The 18,198-nt window shown below is 39.1% G+C and overlaps 2 protein-coding genes across 3 annotated transcripts; both read left to right on the top strand.

The window, feature by feature from the left end:
• Positions 1 to 704: 704 nt before the first annotated feature.
• Positions 705 to 6,881, top strand: LOC308686527 (uncharacterized protein). The gene is made up of 3 exons (XM_081394959.1): positions 705 to 2,470; positions 3,059 to 3,200; positions 5,829 to 6,881. The coding sequence occupies exons 1-3, from the start codon at positions 1,899 to 1,901 to the stop codon at positions 6,576 to 6,578; spliced, it is 1,464 nt and encodes a 487-aa protein (XP_081251085.1). The 5' UTR covers positions 705 to 1,898; the 3' UTR covers positions 6,579 to 6,881.
• Positions 6,882 to 7,697: 816 nt separating this feature from the next.
• On the top strand, positions 7,698 to 17,107 carry LOC308686528 (Golgi reassembly-stacking protein 2-like). 2 transcript variants are annotated; one of them, XM_081394961.1, is made up of 11 exons: positions 7,698 to 7,824; positions 8,249 to 8,330; positions 8,948 to 9,028; positions 9,507 to 9,710; positions 9,951 to 10,037; positions 12,168 to 12,298; positions 12,382 to 12,514; positions 12,590 to 12,713; positions 14,076 to 14,162; positions 14,251 to 14,382; positions 16,302 to 17,107. In XM_081394961.1, the coding sequence occupies exons 2-11, from the start codon at positions 8,268 to 8,270 to the stop codon at positions 16,559 to 16,561; spliced, it is 1,302 nt and encodes a 433-aa protein (XP_081251087.1). In that variant the 5' UTR covers positions 7,698 to 7,824; positions 8,249 to 8,267; the 3' UTR covers positions 16,562 to 17,107. The 2 variants fall into 2 exon arrangements, with proteins under 2 accessions (XP_081251087.1, XP_081251086.1); XM_081394960.1 differs by lacking the exon at positions 7,698 to 7,824 and having other exon boundaries at positions 7,942 to 8,330.
• Positions 17,108 to 18,198: the final 1,091 nt, after the last annotated feature.

Here is an 18,198-nt window from a genome sequence, read left to right as displayed (position 1 = left end):
AGCGTATTTATTCCAGAATGTACGCTATATCGAAGAATGTCACGTGACAAATCCGGAAAACTGCTCTTTTTTTATTAAGGAAGTGTAGACACAGAGATAGAAGGAACCATAGACAGTAAAAGAAATGGACACAGCGACCCCATTGGATTCAACCAGTGGGTAAGCGTTTCGTATTAGTTTGAAGGTACCCCCGGGAGCCGCCATTGGCTAACAAGCCTTCACCTGCTGTTAGCATCCCATTGACTTCCATTCATTTTGGCGTCACTTTGACAGCGAATAACTTTACATCTGAGGCGTTTAAAGACTCCATTTGTCCATTATTTATTTCTAAAGAAACACGACAATGTATAAAAGGCTCCATTACCTTGTATCTTACATTATGGCCCCGTAGAAGCAGTTTTTGTAAAAGTAGGCTAACGATTGCGTCAAAACCACGCGACTCTCTGGAAATTACCGTAGAGACAGGAAGAGAAGCTCGCGGGCAATTTGGGGGACGCGGAGGCATAAAGTCCGATAAAGTCAAAGGAGAAGCCCATAGAGAGTCATGACGTTGCTCCTGCTCCTAGCTCATGGACAGATCCTACTCACGCTTTCCATCTCTGCAAGATTCGGAAGGGAATGGTTCAGATTTCGTCAGGCACAGCTGCTAGAAAACTTACAACTGTCAGGCAGGCTGCTCACGTCACATCCCCGTCGTCAAGCTCAGTTTGAGTCTGCGCAGTACGCTTGGCAATCAGGAAATGACTGCTCCTTATGTGCTTCAACTTCTCTCCGTTGAAACCTATGGGGTCGCTGTGTCCAGTTTATATACTGTCTATGGATTCAACGGAGACAAAGTGAAGCCCATTAGAAACTTTTACTTCCTGGGGTCCAGCGTACTGCGCAGACTCAAACTGAGCTCGACGACGTAGATGTGACGTGAGCAAACCGTCTGTCTTCTAGTGGCTGTGCCAAGATCAATCTGAATCATTACCTTCCGAAACTTGCAGAGACGGAGAGCGTGAGTAGGAGCTGTCCATGATCTTGGAGCAGGAGAAACTTTTTGTAGGTGTTCTGATTAATTACTTTGTCATTTTGCCTCGACGTCCTCCCGATTGCTCGCGAGCTTCTCTTCCTGTCCATACGGTAATTTCCTACTGTGCGACAGAGAGTCGCGTGGCTGTGACGCAATCGTTAGCCTACTTTTACAAAAACTGCTTCTACAGGGCCATAACGTAAGCTACAAGGTAATGGAGCCTTTTATACATTTTCGTGTTTCTTTAGAAATAAATAATGGACAAATGGAGTCTTTAAACGCCTCAGATGTGAAGTTATTCGCTGTCAAAGTGACGCCAAAATGAATGGGAGTCAATGGGATGCTAACTGCAGGTGGGGTTCCGTTAGCCAATGGCGGCGTCCGGGGGTGCTTCAAAATAATACAAATCGCTGCACCCTTGGGAAGGAACAAACCAAACAAGTGTACAGTACTGCACAGAAACAAATATGTAGCCAGGGTAAAATAAAAAAATAAATAAAAAAAACGGACTCCTGCTCTCAACACATCCGGTTTGGAGAAAGTGAAATGACCCCGATATCTTTGTACTAATCATATAACCTAACGTTAGCTAGTTATTTTTATTGTCGTCGTTTTATTCGATTTAAATGTTCGAATGTTTGTGAGAAGAAGAATTAAAAAAAAATTGAATCTGCATATGCGGTGGACATATCTTATGCTTTGAATGCATCTTGAGAAAAGCAGCTCACCTGAACCGGAAGCGATGCGCCCTGTTTTACAGAAAACGGAAGTTACGCATTGACAAAAAAAATGGCGCATTGCCATGAACTTATCTGCTAATCTAGCTAGTTCATTTTATGTTTACACTATTTTATTTTAATATCTGAATGTTATTGAGAGGAAAATGTCTTCGTCAAAACCACCAAAATACCAGAAGCGGGATAATCCTAACAGCAACTTCTGTTGTGTGCCTAAATGCGCGGTGTCAGGGATGTTCAACTCCACCGTTAGTTTCCACCACATCCCAAAGGACGAAACCTTAAGGAAACTATGGATGCGAAATGTGAGACGTGAGAATCTTGTAGTTAAGAGGACCACGACAGTCTGCAGTAGACATTTCGTCTCCACGGATGTTGTTCAGGGTGGGCGACGACACCTGAGAGAGGGGGCTGTGCCTGTGCTGTTCGCCTGGAACGATTACTCTTTACCGGCAGGCAGTGTCTGGGAGAGAAGGAGACCACGGCCGGAGGATGAAGGAGCTGAAAAGGAAAACATGGATGTTGAGTTGTTGCTTCAGTGCCACGATTACGATGCAAAACCAGAACCATCAGCGTTGGATATAGCGTATGAGAAGATCGAGGCCCAGCAGCTGCTGATAGAAGAGCTGCAAAAGAGGCTGGAAGAAGTGACACTGAAGCAGTCGTTCGGCTTGGAGAGGTTTGCAGCATCGGACGATGACATTAGATTCTATACCAGGTACGTATTTGTGTCATATGATAGTTATATTGCATACTCCTGTGGTTATGATGACTTGTGTTCACTCATTCAGTCGATAGCCTATATACTGTGTGTGACCAATGAGACCAGCTCTGTAATGATATGAGGGCACCCTATGAACACAGGAGCATATTAAAGGGATAGTTCACACAAAAATTAATTACTCACCCCATGTAGTTCAAAACCTGCAAGACTTTCATTCATCTTCGGAACACACATTAATATCTCTTAGAGGTTTCATTCTGTCCCTCCATTGACAGCTAAGCAACTACCACTTTGACGCTTCAAAAAGTTCTAGAAAGATATCGTAAAACTAATCCATATGAATTGAGCGGTTTAAGTACAAATTTTCTGAAGTGACTCTCTCACAATATTTGATGAACAAATTGAATTTAGGATCCCGAAATTAATAAAAGCAATATTTACATGAACACATAGGAATGCTGATATAACAATGCAGCCATTAAAAATTCAGATCATGCTGGAATTTATTCTAACAAATAGGGCTATCCTCAATAATAAGTTATGTTTGGATTTAAAGGAAATCATTTCATTTCACTCTATTAGATTTGCCAGCTACCGACATCTACAGGCATTTTGGAGGCAGATTGAACCTGCAACCAGCAGAATTGTGTGTGTTGGTGCACAGCCATCCACTTCCAGCTCAACAGAAGCTCCTGTCAAGGCAGCTGATCCATCTCATCAAACGGTAAGCATCATTTATACCAGTGTTCCTCAACTCCAGAATGTTGTAAATGTCTCCCTATATAACGCACTAAGGGTGTGTTCACACAATAATCGACTGCTCTGTTAGTGCGGTTAATTTGAATAAGTGTGAACGCTGCCAGTCCGAATCCTGGTGCGCCAAACAAGAGGACGGAGACGCTAAAAGGATGGGTTTCAGAACGCAACAAGGATCAAAGACATGTAAACGCACCAAAAACAGGATATGATGTCACAAGATGCAACGCTAAAAAGGACAGAATGCTCAAGCACACCTGTTTTTACTCGTTATAGTCGTGATGTTGCTCATCACAGTTCAGTACAGGCATCAGAACCGCGTCTCCTCGCTGCAGATCCTGGTTTGTGTGACGGAGGGATTCCTGACGCTGTTTTGACTCCTTTACACATTTTATAAGCTCTTCACGAGTTCTCAGCTGGTCAAAACACCATTATATGTAGGTGCTACGCACATACAACAGAAGTGTTTTGGATGTTCGGTAAGTTCCGACGCATAATAAGTCTCATTCATGAAACACGAGCAGAACGAATTTTTGTGTAAATCGTGTGTAAAGTGGTTCTGGTGTAAATTTTCGGATTCATTAAAATGTTCGTATTTTCCAAATGTTAGTTGGTACGAAACCAGCCACGCGTAAATAGTGCGTTAAACATCCGAACGTTTTGCTCATTAATAAGGCTGCATTTTAATTCACCTTAATCGGGTACATATTTACACAGCATTTTGAAAAAATATTATATATAGTAATTACACAGGGTTTTTCTTTTTACTTTTATTATGAGAGCCAGTAATAGCATCTGCAAACGGAACACAAGTCCTCAAGTCACAAGTGTTGCAGTCAAGCTTCACGTCGAACCATTTTCTTTTCACTTCTGGGACTGCTCGATTAACAGATGAAACTCTATTAACTGCATCTGTAATACGCTGCCAAGCTTCCTTTTTTTAGGACCTGATACGCCACTATGTACGCTTGAAAATAAAATGTGGCGTTTTGAATGAACTTCTGATAATAAAACTTCAATTTCTGCATCTGAGAAATTTCTCTTTTTCATTCGCTTTCGAGAAGACATGTTGAAATCCTCCGTTTGGTGTCATAATATGATGCCCATATATAGTTGTCATTCGGATTTAATGGGCGGGATTTATGATAATTGAGAATGAGCGTGCAAGCGCGTCCCATTTACGACTGATTGGAATTCATTAACACACACACACATTTCACTATCACATCTGACGTTTACGAAGTATTTGTGAATCAGGAGAAGAGTTTTCGGGAAGGTCTCGATACGCGCAAATCACTCACATATTGACTTGTATATTTACGAATGTTTCATGAATGAGACCCAATATACGTAATCAAAACTGAGGATTGTGAACATATCCCTATGCCTTTAGGTTCGGTGTTAAAATTTTAGTCCGGACTAAACAAACTGAACTACAAGTGTGAACAAATCCTAAGAAGCTGATGAGTTGAATCAGATGTTTTAATTTGAGAGACATTCTGTTCTGGACTGGAGTTGAGAAACACTGCTTTATTCTACAACATTTTGTTTTTAAAAGCAGCTGGCTGATAAATCAGCAGCCGAAAGACCACTGATATCTAAGTCAATCTAATTTAAAATGCGCAGATACAGTACAGGCCAAAAGTTTGGAAACATTACTATTTTTAATGTTTTTGAAAGAAGTTTCTTCTGCTCATCAAGCCTGCATTTATTTGATCAAAAATACAGAAAAAAATGTAATTTTGTGATATATTATTACAATTTAAAATAATTGGTTTTCAATTTATTATACTTTAAATTATCATTTATTCCTGTGATGCAAAGCTGAATTTTCAGGATCATTACTCCAGTCTATCACATGATCCTTTAGAAATCATTCTAATATGATGATTCATTATCAAAGTTGGAAACAGTTCTGCTGCTTAATATTTTTTCATAACCTGTGATACTTTTGTAGGATACTTTGATGAATAAAAAAGCAAATGTTTTAAAAATAGAAATCTTTTGTAACAACAATATACACTACTGGTCAGTAATTTGGGGTCAGTAATTTTTTTTTTTTCTTTTTTTGAAATAAATCAATACTTTTATTCAGCAAGGATGTGTTAAATTGATAAAAAGTGATAGTAAAGAAGATTTATATTATTAGAAAATGTTTTTTTTTATTTTGAATAAATGCAGTTCTTTTTAACCTTTTATTCATCAAATATATTAGGCAGCAGAACTGTTTCCAACACTCATAATAAATCAGAATATTAGAATGATTTCTAAAGGATCATGTGATAGACCGGATGTCACATGTGACACTGAAGACTGGAGTAATGATCCTGAAAATTCAGCTTTGCATCACGGAAATAAATGATAATTTAAAGTATAATAAATTGAAAACCAATTATTTTAAATTGTAATAATATATCACAATATTAAAAAAAAATTCAGTATTTTTGATCAAATAAATGCAGGCTTGATGAGCAGAAGAAACTTCTTTCAAAAACATTAAAAATAGTAATGTGTCCAAACTTTTGGCCTGTACTGTACATTTATGATGACCAGGCAATGATTATCTTCATTAACTCTAAGACTTACCTCCTACCAGAGCCGATGTCTTCCACTGATCGATGAACTGTTCCTGTTCTTGGTGTACCTGTCGCTGGGTCTGGAAGAGAGAGATCTGGGCGATCGCTTTAACATTCATCAGACTGCCGTCAGCAGGATCATCAAAAGTTGGGTCCATTTTTTGTACACCTTATTGGGCGCTGTCAGAATATGGATGTCTCCTGAGGACATTAGAGCCATGATGCCGAGTGTGTTCAGCAAGTACTCTGACACCCAAGTCATCATTGACCATACAGAGCTGAGATGTCAGATGCCTTCATCTTTACTCGTACAGAACGAGACGCTTTCTCAGTGTAAGTCCCACACTACCATGAAAGGAATGATCGGTGTGTCACCGCATGGTGCTGTAACTTTTGTTTCCTCACTGTATCCTGGATCTGTCAGTGACAATGAATTGTTCAGGCAATCTGGAATTATCCCTCTTTTGGATAAAGACATGGCTGTAATGGTGGACGAGGGTTTCAGAATCGATGACCTAGTGCCCTGCAAAGTTCACAGACTGCTTTGTGACAAATCCCATCTGTCTCAGGATGAAGTGCTGGTCACTCAGGACTTTGCACGGTTAAGAATACACGTGGAGAAGATAATTCAGCAAATAAAAGGGATCTATCTGTTTGACACTGTTATCCCTCTGAGCATTTCTGGCAGTATCAACCAGCTTTTTGCAGTAGCCTGCCTCCTAACAAACTATCAAAACAAGCCACTGGTCAAAGAACTGACTCTGTGTTAACCTCACTGAGAAACTGGACGCTCGTCTCCCTCAGTTCTGGTTCTTAACACTACACAACGATTTCAAAAAGAACTGGTGTTGCAGATGTGATGCATATTTATGTAGTAATACAAGTTATGTTTTGACTTCAAGCTGTTTGTCAAAGTTTTCATTAAGTTTTATATCTAGTAAAATGTATAAAATCAGAAAACACATTTTATACGGTCACAATGTGATACATTTATTTGAAATGTTATAATGATTTTTTGTCATTGACAAATAAATCTGTCTAGCAAATAAATGTTCTTCTCTTTGTTCATCGTCCTTCTGCCGCTCATCATTTTTACAACTGTGACAATGGACTGATATCCATGTGACATCCATCTATGTGAACAAACCAAAAGGTCTTTTAGTGTAGGGACATCGACTTTACATTTTCATGCACCTAAACATGATTCTGAATAGAACTGGACTTGATTTGGTCTGTAAGGGAATTGATTGGTTCGTTGGATCATTGTTTTGAATTGCTGCGATCTCATGTGAGTGACAGGTTGCCCCGCCCTCAAGCCAGTGAACACCTCACCGGAGTAGAGATGTTATTGCAGGAGGGAGTGTAACTTATTTGATTACAGATTATGAGGGCACATAATTAAAAAAAAATAATGTTGTGCATGGATAAATCATTTATAACAAACACTGGTAAATTTCATTCAAAAAAAAAAAATAGGAATTGTTCAATTGATTTCATGGTGCCTTTAATGATATTTAGCAAATACATCCACCACTTATCATCTTAATCTAATCTTTGGAGAGGCGAGGCACCAAAAATAATTATGTATTATTTTTATTAGCAGAGAGAACGAGTGGGGTTATTTTTGAAGACTGTCCTAAACAGATTTACTTCAACTCGAGAACGGCTCGTGAACGAATCGTTCAGACTGGTTTGTGAACCGCTCAACCGATTCATTAAAAAAAGATCCGATTCAAACGAACATCGCTCCCGTGAGCTCATCAGCTCATCCGTTCTCAGTATGTCGAACGTGTCCGAAACAAACAGTTCTCGGTTATGTACTAGTGAGTGATTGAGAACCGCTGTGCCTGACTACCTGTACGTTCGGTAGTACGCGCATGCTCAGTATCAGCTACTCGAGCTCATCACTTCTCTCAGCATGACTCAGTTCAGTGAACTGTTGGATTTACTGGAGTAAAATATACTCCGGGATATTGGTTTATTTCGAGTCAGAGGGAGTGTCAGGCATGTCCGAAAGTGAGTACTTGTGGATCAGCGCTGACGCAAGACGCGAACTGTTTCGGACGATTCAGTCCGATTTAGTGTACTGGTTAGACCGGTTCACTAAAAAGAACCGGTTCAAAAGAATGATTCGTTCACGAACCGGACATCACTAGTGTATTTTGGTGGTATGGTTGCTTGCATATCCAATCGTTTACCTGCTTTACGCTTAAAAATGAGAAATAGACCCTGCTTCACTGATTCATAATATGAAAAATCAAAGCCTCCGTGTGTGTGTGTGTACCGCTGCAGTCTCACCTGTGCGCCACATAAGCACGAGCCCTCCTTGCGCTGCCACGTCATTCACAACCGTCGCGCGCATCTCTGGAAGACTCCGACGTGTCTGTCCACAAAACCGGCAGCTGGGAGAAAAATAATAAAACTGATTATATTCTCACAGGTGACACGAAGCGGGGATCATGGGGGGATCGCAGAGTTTGGAAATTCCAGGAGGTGGTTCGGAGGGCTATCACGTTCTCAGAGTGAGTGTGTTTTACAGACCCGTCCACTCTATCGGCCTCTTTCTTCCACTCATACGGGAGATCGCGACTCTCAGGCAGCGGAAAGTTCAAATCGAGGGCGGGGACATCAGTGCGGCCTGCTAACGTTGGCTAAATGCTAACGCGGCTAAATGAAAATCTCTGCTGTTAAATGTCAAGAGATTTCTTTTCAGAATTTGACAAGCAAAGACTGATAGCCTGCAAGTCTTTATTCATCCTACTGCGCCATGTCATTTTTTTTTGTGTGTGGATGGGCTGTTGAAGAAGCTTTATGCATAGCTTCATTATGAATAGCTGTTAAAATGTCCAGCTTTCATCTGCCACAACTCAAACTGACCTAAACTAAAGCAATTTACTCAAGAAACAGCATAACGTGTGTAAGAGCAGCATGCCATTTTGATTTTTGGGTACATGCATGACTGCATATTTTGTAGGTTGACATCTCAGTCAAGGCTGTAAACTGTGACATTTTCCTGATGCAAAGAGCATTATTTCATGATCACATATATATCAGTTTAGAGTTTTGCCAGAAGATATTGATGTTTGGTATTTTTATTTGAATGTTATGGTATAACCAGTCTCCTTTCTCTGTTATGCAGGTGCAGGAGAATTCTCCCGGGCACAGAGCAGGTCTTGAACCCTTCTTTGACTTCATTGTGTCCATCAACAACACTAGACTGGTAGGTTTGTTGCACATGGTGCATGGCCATCCATTATCTCTTCAATGAACTGACTATTCATTGAACCTCATCCAGTGTTTTTAAGTTATAAGCATGTAAGAAACAGATAAAGAAACTAGCTTGATTTGCCTTGGAATGGAAAATTGGTTTATATATTGAATAGCCATGTAATAATACCAATTTTGGGACAATCCAGTGAATTAGATACTTTAAAAATGAAGTCTGGTACTGTGTAATGCTTGTAAGACTCTAAACAGTAAAACTGACAGTTCTGACTCTAAAATCTGATTGGACAAACCACATTTGAAGCCATTGTAAAACATCTGATATATGCACACCTGGACTGTACATTATTTAAAGTTTAAAATGAATGTGTAGTTGACATTCATTTTGTATGGTGTTATATTGCATCATTTTACACTATCCTACCTAGTATGTTTGTTGCTGTTTAATGTTGTTTTTGCTTTGATTTATGTAGAACAAGGATAATGACACGCTGAAAGACATATTGAAGGCTAGCGTTGAGAAACCTGTGAAGATGTTGGTGTACAGCAGCAAAACCCTCGAGCTGCGGGAAGCCACGGTTACTCCCAGCAACATGTGGGGCGGCCAGGGTCTTCTGGGGGTCAGCATCCGCTTTTGCAGCTTTGAAGGAGCCAATGAGAACGTCTGGCATGTTTTGGTGAGTAAATGAAGAGTGGTGAAACGTAATCAGAGAAAGCTGCTGGAATGAGTTTTTTTATTTACACTGCATATTTTTGTAAGGGCGGGGTTGCATTTGATGAAAGTACCACGATTGCTTTGATTAACAACTTGTGGTCAATTAGTCGTGGTTCAGCATTGGGTGTGTTCTTGTAAAACAGACCGGTCGGTCGAGTTGTAAGAAATGTGCGCCTTGACTCGTTTTTCACTTGTTTTGTAGGAGGTGGAACCAAATTCTCCAGCAGCATTAGCAGGATTAAGACCACACACAGATTACATCATCGGAGCAGACACAGTCATGAACGAGGTGCGTTTCTCTCATTCACATCACAAACTCTTTTCAGACGTCATGATGATTGTGCAAAAACATCTGTATCGTGGATAAATTGTCAATTAATATCGTGCACTGCAGCTCAAATATAGATTAAAACACTTGCAGATTCTTCAGGCATCCTGGGAAAAGCGCTGAAATGACCAAAAAAGTGCTGTGCTCATCATGTTCATAAAATATATTTTTATCATTTTGCATTGACAGAAATATTTAGATTTTTCATTAAATGTTTCATTCACCACATCTTTTTTTTTTAAGAAAAAGAAGCTGTGAATTAATCCGCTATAATAAATTCATGAGCACACATTTTCTGTAAAACAACGACATGAAAACTGATTGGTTTTATAGTTTTAAACACATTCTTATGTTTTCAAGACCAGTGTTGTTGTTGTTAAATAAAACTAACAAAAAAGTTTTTGAAAAACGCTACCTTGGCAACTAAGTTTAGGTACTAAAAATAAAGGAAAGATAAATAAAAATATAAAATAATGATAAACGCATAAAATGACTAAAACTGAAACCAAAATTTAATATTCAACAGTATTATATTGATCTGCCTGCATTGACACCATTATATATGAGAACTGAACTTATATAGAAATGAAATAAATTAATAACTTTTTTACAATGAAAATGAACCATCACTGAACTTACTTAAGCTGGACTATGACGCTATTTTCTTCTAGATCTGCTGTACAGCAGAAACAAACTGTTGCATTATTTTCCTGTTATCGCTGTAAAGCTGCTTTGAAAAAATCTGTATTGTAAAAAGTGCTATATAAATAAAGGTGACTTGAAATCTGAAAATATACAAAAAATGCCCTTTTAAAATGAGTAAATACTTTAATGTAAATAATGCTAAAATAACAGTTCAAGGCCTCTTGTGCAAAATTACCAACGTCTCCTTTGCTTTAGCCAGTTAGATGACATTATTTTAGTGACAAATCAGCAGAATTTGTAACATTATAGAATACATCACAAACAAATCAAGTAGGGCTGGTCCGAATACCATTTTTTGAGCTTTGAAGCTTCGGTAGTAATGAACATCGAATATTCGAAGCTTCGGAGAGAGGGGGATGAACATATTCTTCTCTCTAATAAAGGCAGGAATCTCTATGTGTCTGTCCGTTTGCATTTTGATTATTTCGAGAACCGTTCATCCAATCGACTTCACAAGAGAGTGCAGTGTGCATTTGGTGCAATATAGATGGACACCCCAGACGCGACACGTTCAGAATGAATAAACTTTTAGTAAACTACAGAACAGCGCGAGCGGGAAGCGGCGCACCTCACGCGGGCAGGGCTAATGCTCTGAGAACTGACACTGCACTAGTGATATAAAACACACACACAGGTCTGTTAAATTAAGCAATACTTTTAAGGTAGCCTAGTCTAATATTTTTCTGAATTACAAATTACTGACACAGTAAAGGGTAGATTTAAATAAAGAAAAATGAAATTTAAATAAAGAAAAACGAAATTTAAATAAAGGAAAACGAAATTTAAATAAAGGAAAATGAAATTTAAATAAAGGAAAACAAAATTTAAATAAAGAAAAACGAAATTAAGTTAAATTAAAAACGAGATTAATTTAGATTGATAATAACAGGTAAAAAGGCTAATACATTTTGTTTCTATTATTCTATTTTCCACAATGTCAAAGCAACGCAGCTTTACCCAAAACACAAGCTCAGGCATGCACTTCTGTCCACACACACTCCGCTGTTCTGCTCTAGCCAGAGAACACTCCCATTGCTGGAACACTCAGGCGTCGGTTCTATTTCTAGCATGCACGCGTTTTCCGCGTGGCTCGAGCCGCGCGTCTCGCAGGCATTGTGCAAACTTCAACCTGTTAATATGGGAGCCGAAATAAAAAGGACACTCCACGCAGCCAGTGTGTCGCCGACCTTATTCAAGGCGAATGAGAACCGTTTCGCGGGGGATCCCAGGTGTGCAAAAAAAAAAAAAACGAATATTCGAATGTCAAATTTTCAAATCGAATACCAACCCACCAAACGAATATTCGAAAATTCGGGTCCAGCCCTAAAATCAAGATAAATTTCAGTGATTTTTATTTTCTCTCTTCATTCTGTGCTCTTTCTCCAGTCAGAGGACTTATTCTCATTGATAGAAACCCATGAGGGCAAAGGCCTGAAACTCTACGTCTACAACACCGACACGGACAACTGCAGAGAAGTGGTCATCACGCCCAACGGTGCCTGGGGTGGAGAGGGCAGGTGTGTGAAACTCTCGTGCTCTCCTCTGGTTCCTGCCTCTGTGTGTGTGTGTGTGTCTGACGTGATTATTTTTCTCCGCTCAGTCTCGGCTGCGGTATCGGCTATGGTTACCTGCACAGAATCCCAACTCGGCCCTTCGAAGAGGGCAAGAAAATCAGCTTCCCCGGACACACGCCCAGTGAACCCGCCAGCCCGCTGAAAGACGGCTTCACAGAGGTTAGTGTGTGTATTTCACATGGTGTATTTGAATATATTTGGTCTGCCGTTTGACTACGATGATGTTTTGTGTAGGTTCAGCTGTCGGCAGTGACTCCGCCCCCTGTGTCACAGCCTGTTCCCACAGGACTTGAGGACAGTCTGTCCGGCCTGTCCCTCAGCTCTGCCCAGCCCTCAATGCCCAGCGAGCTCCACACAGGTGAAATGTCTACATTTATTCTCTTCTTCATATTTTTTCTACATCACTCATAATTTATAATGTTAAAGGGCACCTATTATGCCCCTTTTTAGAAGATGTAATATTGGTCTTGGGTGTCCCCAGAATGTATTTGTGAAGTTTCAGCACAAAATACCCCACAGTTAATTTATTATAACCATTTGAAAATGTCATTTTTGGGGCCTGTTTTAAAAAGAGCTGTTTTGTGTCTACCACTTTAAATGTAAATGAGCTGCATATCCCCGCCCTGCTGCTGGACCCAGATGATGAAGAGAGTCTGGCACAGAATAAACACGAATGAGAATGGACTAAACGTCTCGGAATGGTTATTTGATACATTTATGTACTTACAAAGTTTTAATCGCGTCCCCTTTGCCATTATGGGTGTGCAACACACACACACACACACGAACTGTGATAACGTTCGCGCAATTTTTTGAAACTACACACACACACTACTGTGATAACGTTCGCGCAATTTTTTGAAACTACACACACACACTACTGTGATAACGTTTGCTAAGTACAAACGATTTATTTATTTATTTCTTAAGGGGAGGGAGATAGACGTTTATATAGCCTACTGTCTATGGAGATAGAGCAGACCTTAATTTATTTACATTTGTAAATGCTGCAAAAAAATGCCTACGTGACATAAAACTGCCTGACGTTGTTTGTTGAGACATCCTATGACGACGACAATAAATAGCTTTAGACGCATTTGTTGTTGAACTGGCTGACATCGATTGAAATGACTATTTGCTCAAAAATCATAAAATACACTTACTTTTTCTGGAGGTGACGTTGGATCCCGAACTGTAGGCAACGATCCACACTTGAGGATTAACTTTGACCCTCGTTCACTAAACAGTCAGTCAGAACATGATTCTCGTATTTAGGAAGTTTAAGTGGCGCCTTTTCTTCATAAATAAAATCCATCCGCTGCGTTTTCAATGGCTCTGATGTCAGTGAAGACTAGTATGTCCATTCTTACATCCCACAACAGAACACCTACACTTCTTAGGAGACATTACCGGCTGTCGTTGAAACAATGGAGGATGCAGATCACCGAGGGCGGGGTCTATGCCAAAACCAGATGTCAATCAAATCACGCTGGTGGGGCTTAGCTCATTTCTACGTCACAGTGAGGGAAATCTAGAACAGGGTGTTCTGAGACAGTGCTTATGATTTATTGAGATAGTAAAAAAACTACTGGGTGGATTTTTATCATTCTAGGTTGGTTTTGCTCACACACTGCCAACACACATTTATGTTCAAACACCATGTAAAAGTGAATTTTGCATAATAGGTGCCCTTTAATACAAATATTGTCATTTTCTGCAGGTGTTCCTACAGTCCCCCTGCTGCCCACTCAGGTGACCCCAGGGCTGGGTCCCCTTCCCATCGTCAACCCCTCCACCACTGTACCAGGTAGAGAACATGCACTTATATAAGTAATATAAGCTTCTTTTCACATTCTCTGTTATGTGAATAAATGATTTTCATTTTGTGCTTGTAGGTTTGATGTCCTTACCGTCTGGTCTCCCTCCCCTGCCAAACCTGCCTAACCTCCCGAACCTTAATCTACCATTACCGAACCTTAGCGCTGTATCTTTAGCTGGAATCAGTGGGTTACCTCATAATACAGCAGGTATACATTATTACACATTAAAGACATTATACCATATTACAGCTTATTCTGACTAAGAACCGGCCACTTAGGCAGGAAGGAACTGACGTGTGTGTGACTGACATGTAAACAAGGTCCTCACGGGTCCTTAAAAAGTCTTAAATTCAATCAAATTTAAAGTCTTAAAGGGAACCTACTTCCAGGTATGCCCTTTTGCAAAGCCTTGATTTTGTTTTCAGAGTCTACTAGAATAGGTTTTCATGCCTGAAAGAATGCCTAACTTCTTTGGGCGGGAATTATTTAAATGAGGAATATCGTGACGTGTTTGTTCCCCGAAGAAAACTCAAGACTACAATGTAGGTGTTTCAGGGAGTTCAGAAACAGTGACACTGATGTAGAGAATAACTCCCGCTGGAGGGACTTTGTAATTTTGCTCCGCTTTTTCAAGCTCAAACAGCAACATTACAAGATGAACATGTAAAAAAGCACATTAGATATCTTAAAAGTCTTAGGCCCCGATCACACCTGACGCGTTTTTTACAGTGAGAGGCGCCTTTTTTCAATTGTTTTCCTATGGCAGTGAGCGTTCTGCGCTGTTTATGCGCCTAGCGTTTTACCGCCTACTGCGCCTCGTGTTTTTGCAGTTGAAAAAAAAGCAACTCCGAGCGAAAAAGCGCCCAACGTCGTCGCGTTTTTTTCCACTGTCCAATCTAGTGTAGTCAAAAGACCCGGTACTTCGGTACCAAGTCGGTACTAAATTTTTTTTAAACGTCACGGTACCAGGTTTTCTCAAACCTGGTACTTGATGCGCGTGCATGCCCGAAGCGCTGCAGTTGCGTCCTCTTCATAAAAGCGCTGAGACATGGCGACCGGCGGTGCTGATGATGTGTTTGCGCGTGCAGCCATCATTATGTCATTAATATCAGTCCGTCAGTAAAGCAGTTCTAGTCTTATTCTTGGCTGGATAACTCTTAGCAGGTTTAAAAAGCCCTTTTAAAATTAAATATGAATGCAGTTTTGGATTAAATAAAAGTACAGTCAAGTCAAATAAAACACGTTTTATCTCCTGTATAGTTTGGTAACGCTACAATAAGATACCATTCATTAACATCACTTAATGCGTTATCTAACATAACACATTGAGTGAACAATATATTTTTACAACATTAATTAATGTTTGTGAATGTTATTTAATACAAACACTTGATTGGTCATGTTTGTTCACTTCATTCATTAATTTGTGCATTAAATAATGTTAACAGAAATAATGTTAACTTTTGATTTAAAAAATGATGTATTTTTAAATTAACCCCTAAAGGAGAATAATTGCGACAGTATATAACTATTGTTTATTGTTAGGTCATTTTATCTAATGTTATCTAACAAATGGAATCTTATTGTAAAGTGTTTTTAATACTACAGTTTCCATCTTTGTAACTGTGATATACACTTTAATATAATTATGTAAATTTAATCTAAATTAACCTTTGGTACCGAAATTGGTACTGAGAACCGTGGATGTTCACTGGTATTGGTACCGAATACTGAAATTTTGGTACCGTGACAACACTAGTCCAATCGAATGAATGGAGAGGCGGGCCTTCCGTTTTAGTGATGAAAGCTACAGTTGCATGAACGCCTGGAGAGTGCGATGATGGAGGATAAACTTGTGGTGCACTCGCGGGTTACCAGGAGCTTAACGACTTCACAAACCGTAACTACACAATGTTAACAAAGTAAATAAAGTTAATAAAAGGCTGATATGACGTGTCGGTGGTTTTCGAACCTGAAAAACGCGATAGGTGTGATCGGGGCCTTAATTGTCAATTTAAGAGGTTTTAAATTTGGGGACAGAAAAGCAGTAATGGTGATACAAATGAATGTGATTTATTTAAATTGAGAAGGCGCTGATTTAAACGCTTGTGTGTCTCTCTCTGTAGGTTTGCCCCCTCTTCCTCCTCTGAACCTGCCTGGCATCTCTCCTCTGCCCATGCACCCCGTTCTATCTTCCACACTTCCCAGCATGCCAGGCGTCACGCTGCCATCTTCCCTGGCACCATCTGACTTCGGACCGCCCGTCTCCTTAGCGAACGTGCAAACTCCAGCGCTCATACTGGATGCCACACCTAACCCTGCGGTCAAAGACATACCTGTACCCACCGAGCCCCTCTTACAGCAGACGGCCCCGGAGTCCTCGTAACGGCCCTGTATGTCGCTATTGTATTTATTCAGTACAAAAAGATTCCAGTGTGCAAACACACACAGAGAGATAAACACGGTTCTGTTGAGAGATGCCAGTGTCTGAGGTCCGAGGGTAAGGAGCGTGTGGACGGATATCTAACATTAAAACATACAGTAAAGGTTAAAGCGCGACTGTTGTACGTCTGGTTTACACTCTCATCAGAATCTGTGCCGTCTCGTGCTTTTTCTTTCTGTATATCCTGTAATCAAACGTTAGTATAGCATTCCCTGTAATTACCAATTGCTATGTGATTTTACAATGTAACGTCTGGCCTTTTTTCTTTCTTTGCGCCACATTTCGAATGCTTTGATTTTTCTTTATACGTGGTCAGACTGGGCTCTGGGCCTTTGTTTCTCTCGCTCACACACTTCTCTGTAAGATAGCTCTGCCGACGAGATGGGCGGAAACACAATTCAGATGAATGTGCGCTTGTGCAGTTTGAAGATTGTGAAGGAATCTCTCATTCAAACATACACAAGCAATAAACTTCCCAGTTTTACACTATCACTGTCTCTGCCTGTTGAATCTAAATGAGGGATTTATGAATTGATTATAAATCTATCTCACAGTTAAGTATAAATATAGTTTGTATTGGGTGCAGTGATGTGTGTGTGTGTATATAGATATAGATAGATATATAGATAGATAGATATAGATAGATGAGATATAGAGAGAGAGAGATAGATAGATAGAGATAGATAGATATATAGATAGATATAGATAGATATATATAGATATATGAGATATTGAGAGATAGAGATATAGATAGATATAGATAGGTAGATAGATATAGATAGATAGATATAGATAGATATATAGATAGATATAGATATATATATAGATATATGAGATATCGAGAGATAGAGATATAGATAGATATAGATAGGTAGATAGATATAGATAGATATAGATAGATAGATAGATAGATAGATATAGATATATATATATGAGATATAGAGATAGAGATATATAGATATATATATAGATATATATATATATGTGAGATATAGAGAGATAGAGATATAGATATATATATAGATATATATATATGAGATATAGAGAGATAGCGATAGATAGATAGATATATATATATGAGATAGATAGATAGATAGATAGATAGATAGATAGATAGATAGATAGATAGATAGATAGATAGATAGATAGATAGATAGATAGATAGAGGTGAAATTCGAAAAATTAGAATATCAGTAATAACCTTATTTGTTATAATTTTGATGATTATGGCTTACAGCTTATGAAAACCCCAAATTCAAAATCTCAGAAAATTAAAATATTGTCAAAATTAGAACAAAGGCTTGAGATGCATGTAATGCATGACTCACTTTGCATGTAATGAGTCTATATATTAGTTTCACCTTTTAAGTTGAATTACTGAAATATATATATATGTGTATATATATGTGTCAAATTGCTATTCCTATGCAAATTCCTAAGCGATGAGGTTTTCAGTAGTTTATGCTAATATTTAGAGAGCATGGTGTATGTGCTAATGTAGGGTCAGATTAAAATATATACATACTATATATATTATATACATAAGGCCTAAAAGTAACTTTTTGCCACTCCTGCCAATG

This window comes from Scardinius erythrophthalmus, assembly GCF_964197995.2.
Source record: "Scardinius erythrophthalmus genome assembly, contig: HAP1_SCAFFOLD_377, whole genome shotgun sequence".
NCBI classification, from domain to species: domain Eukaryota; kingdom Metazoa; phylum Chordata; class Actinopteri; order Cypriniformes; family Leuciscidae; genus Scardinius; species Scardinius erythrophthalmus.
The sequence above is the reverse complement of the archived record's forward strand: the minus strand, read 5'-3'. Positions and strand labels throughout refer to the sequence as shown.

Bases quoted from the DNA above. Each gene is read 5' to 3' on its own strand.
- LOC308686527 (XM_081394959.1), top strand. From the start codon at position 1,899: ATGTCTTCGTCAAAACCACCAAAATACCAGAAGCGGGATAATCCTAAC. The intron at 2,471-3,058 runs GTACGTATTTGT...TCACTCTATTAG, and splicing joins GACATTAGATTCTATACCAG to ATTTGCCAGCTACCGACATC. The intron at 3,201-5,828 runs GTAAGCATCATT...ACCTCCTACCAG, and splicing joins CTGATCCATCTCATCAAACG to AGCCGATGTCTTCCACTGAT.
- LOC308686528 (XM_081394961.1), top strand. From the start codon at position 8,268: ATGGGGGGATCGCAGAGTTTGGAAATTCCAGGAGGTGGTTCGGAGGGC. The intron at 10,038-12,167 runs GTGCGTTTCTCT...CTCTTTCTCCAG, and splicing joins CAGACACAGTCATGAACGAG to TCAGAGGACTTATTCTCATT. The intron at 14,163-14,250 runs GTAGAGAACATG...TTGTGCTTGTAG, and splicing joins CCCCTCCACCACTGTACCAG to GTTTGATGTCCTTACCGTCT.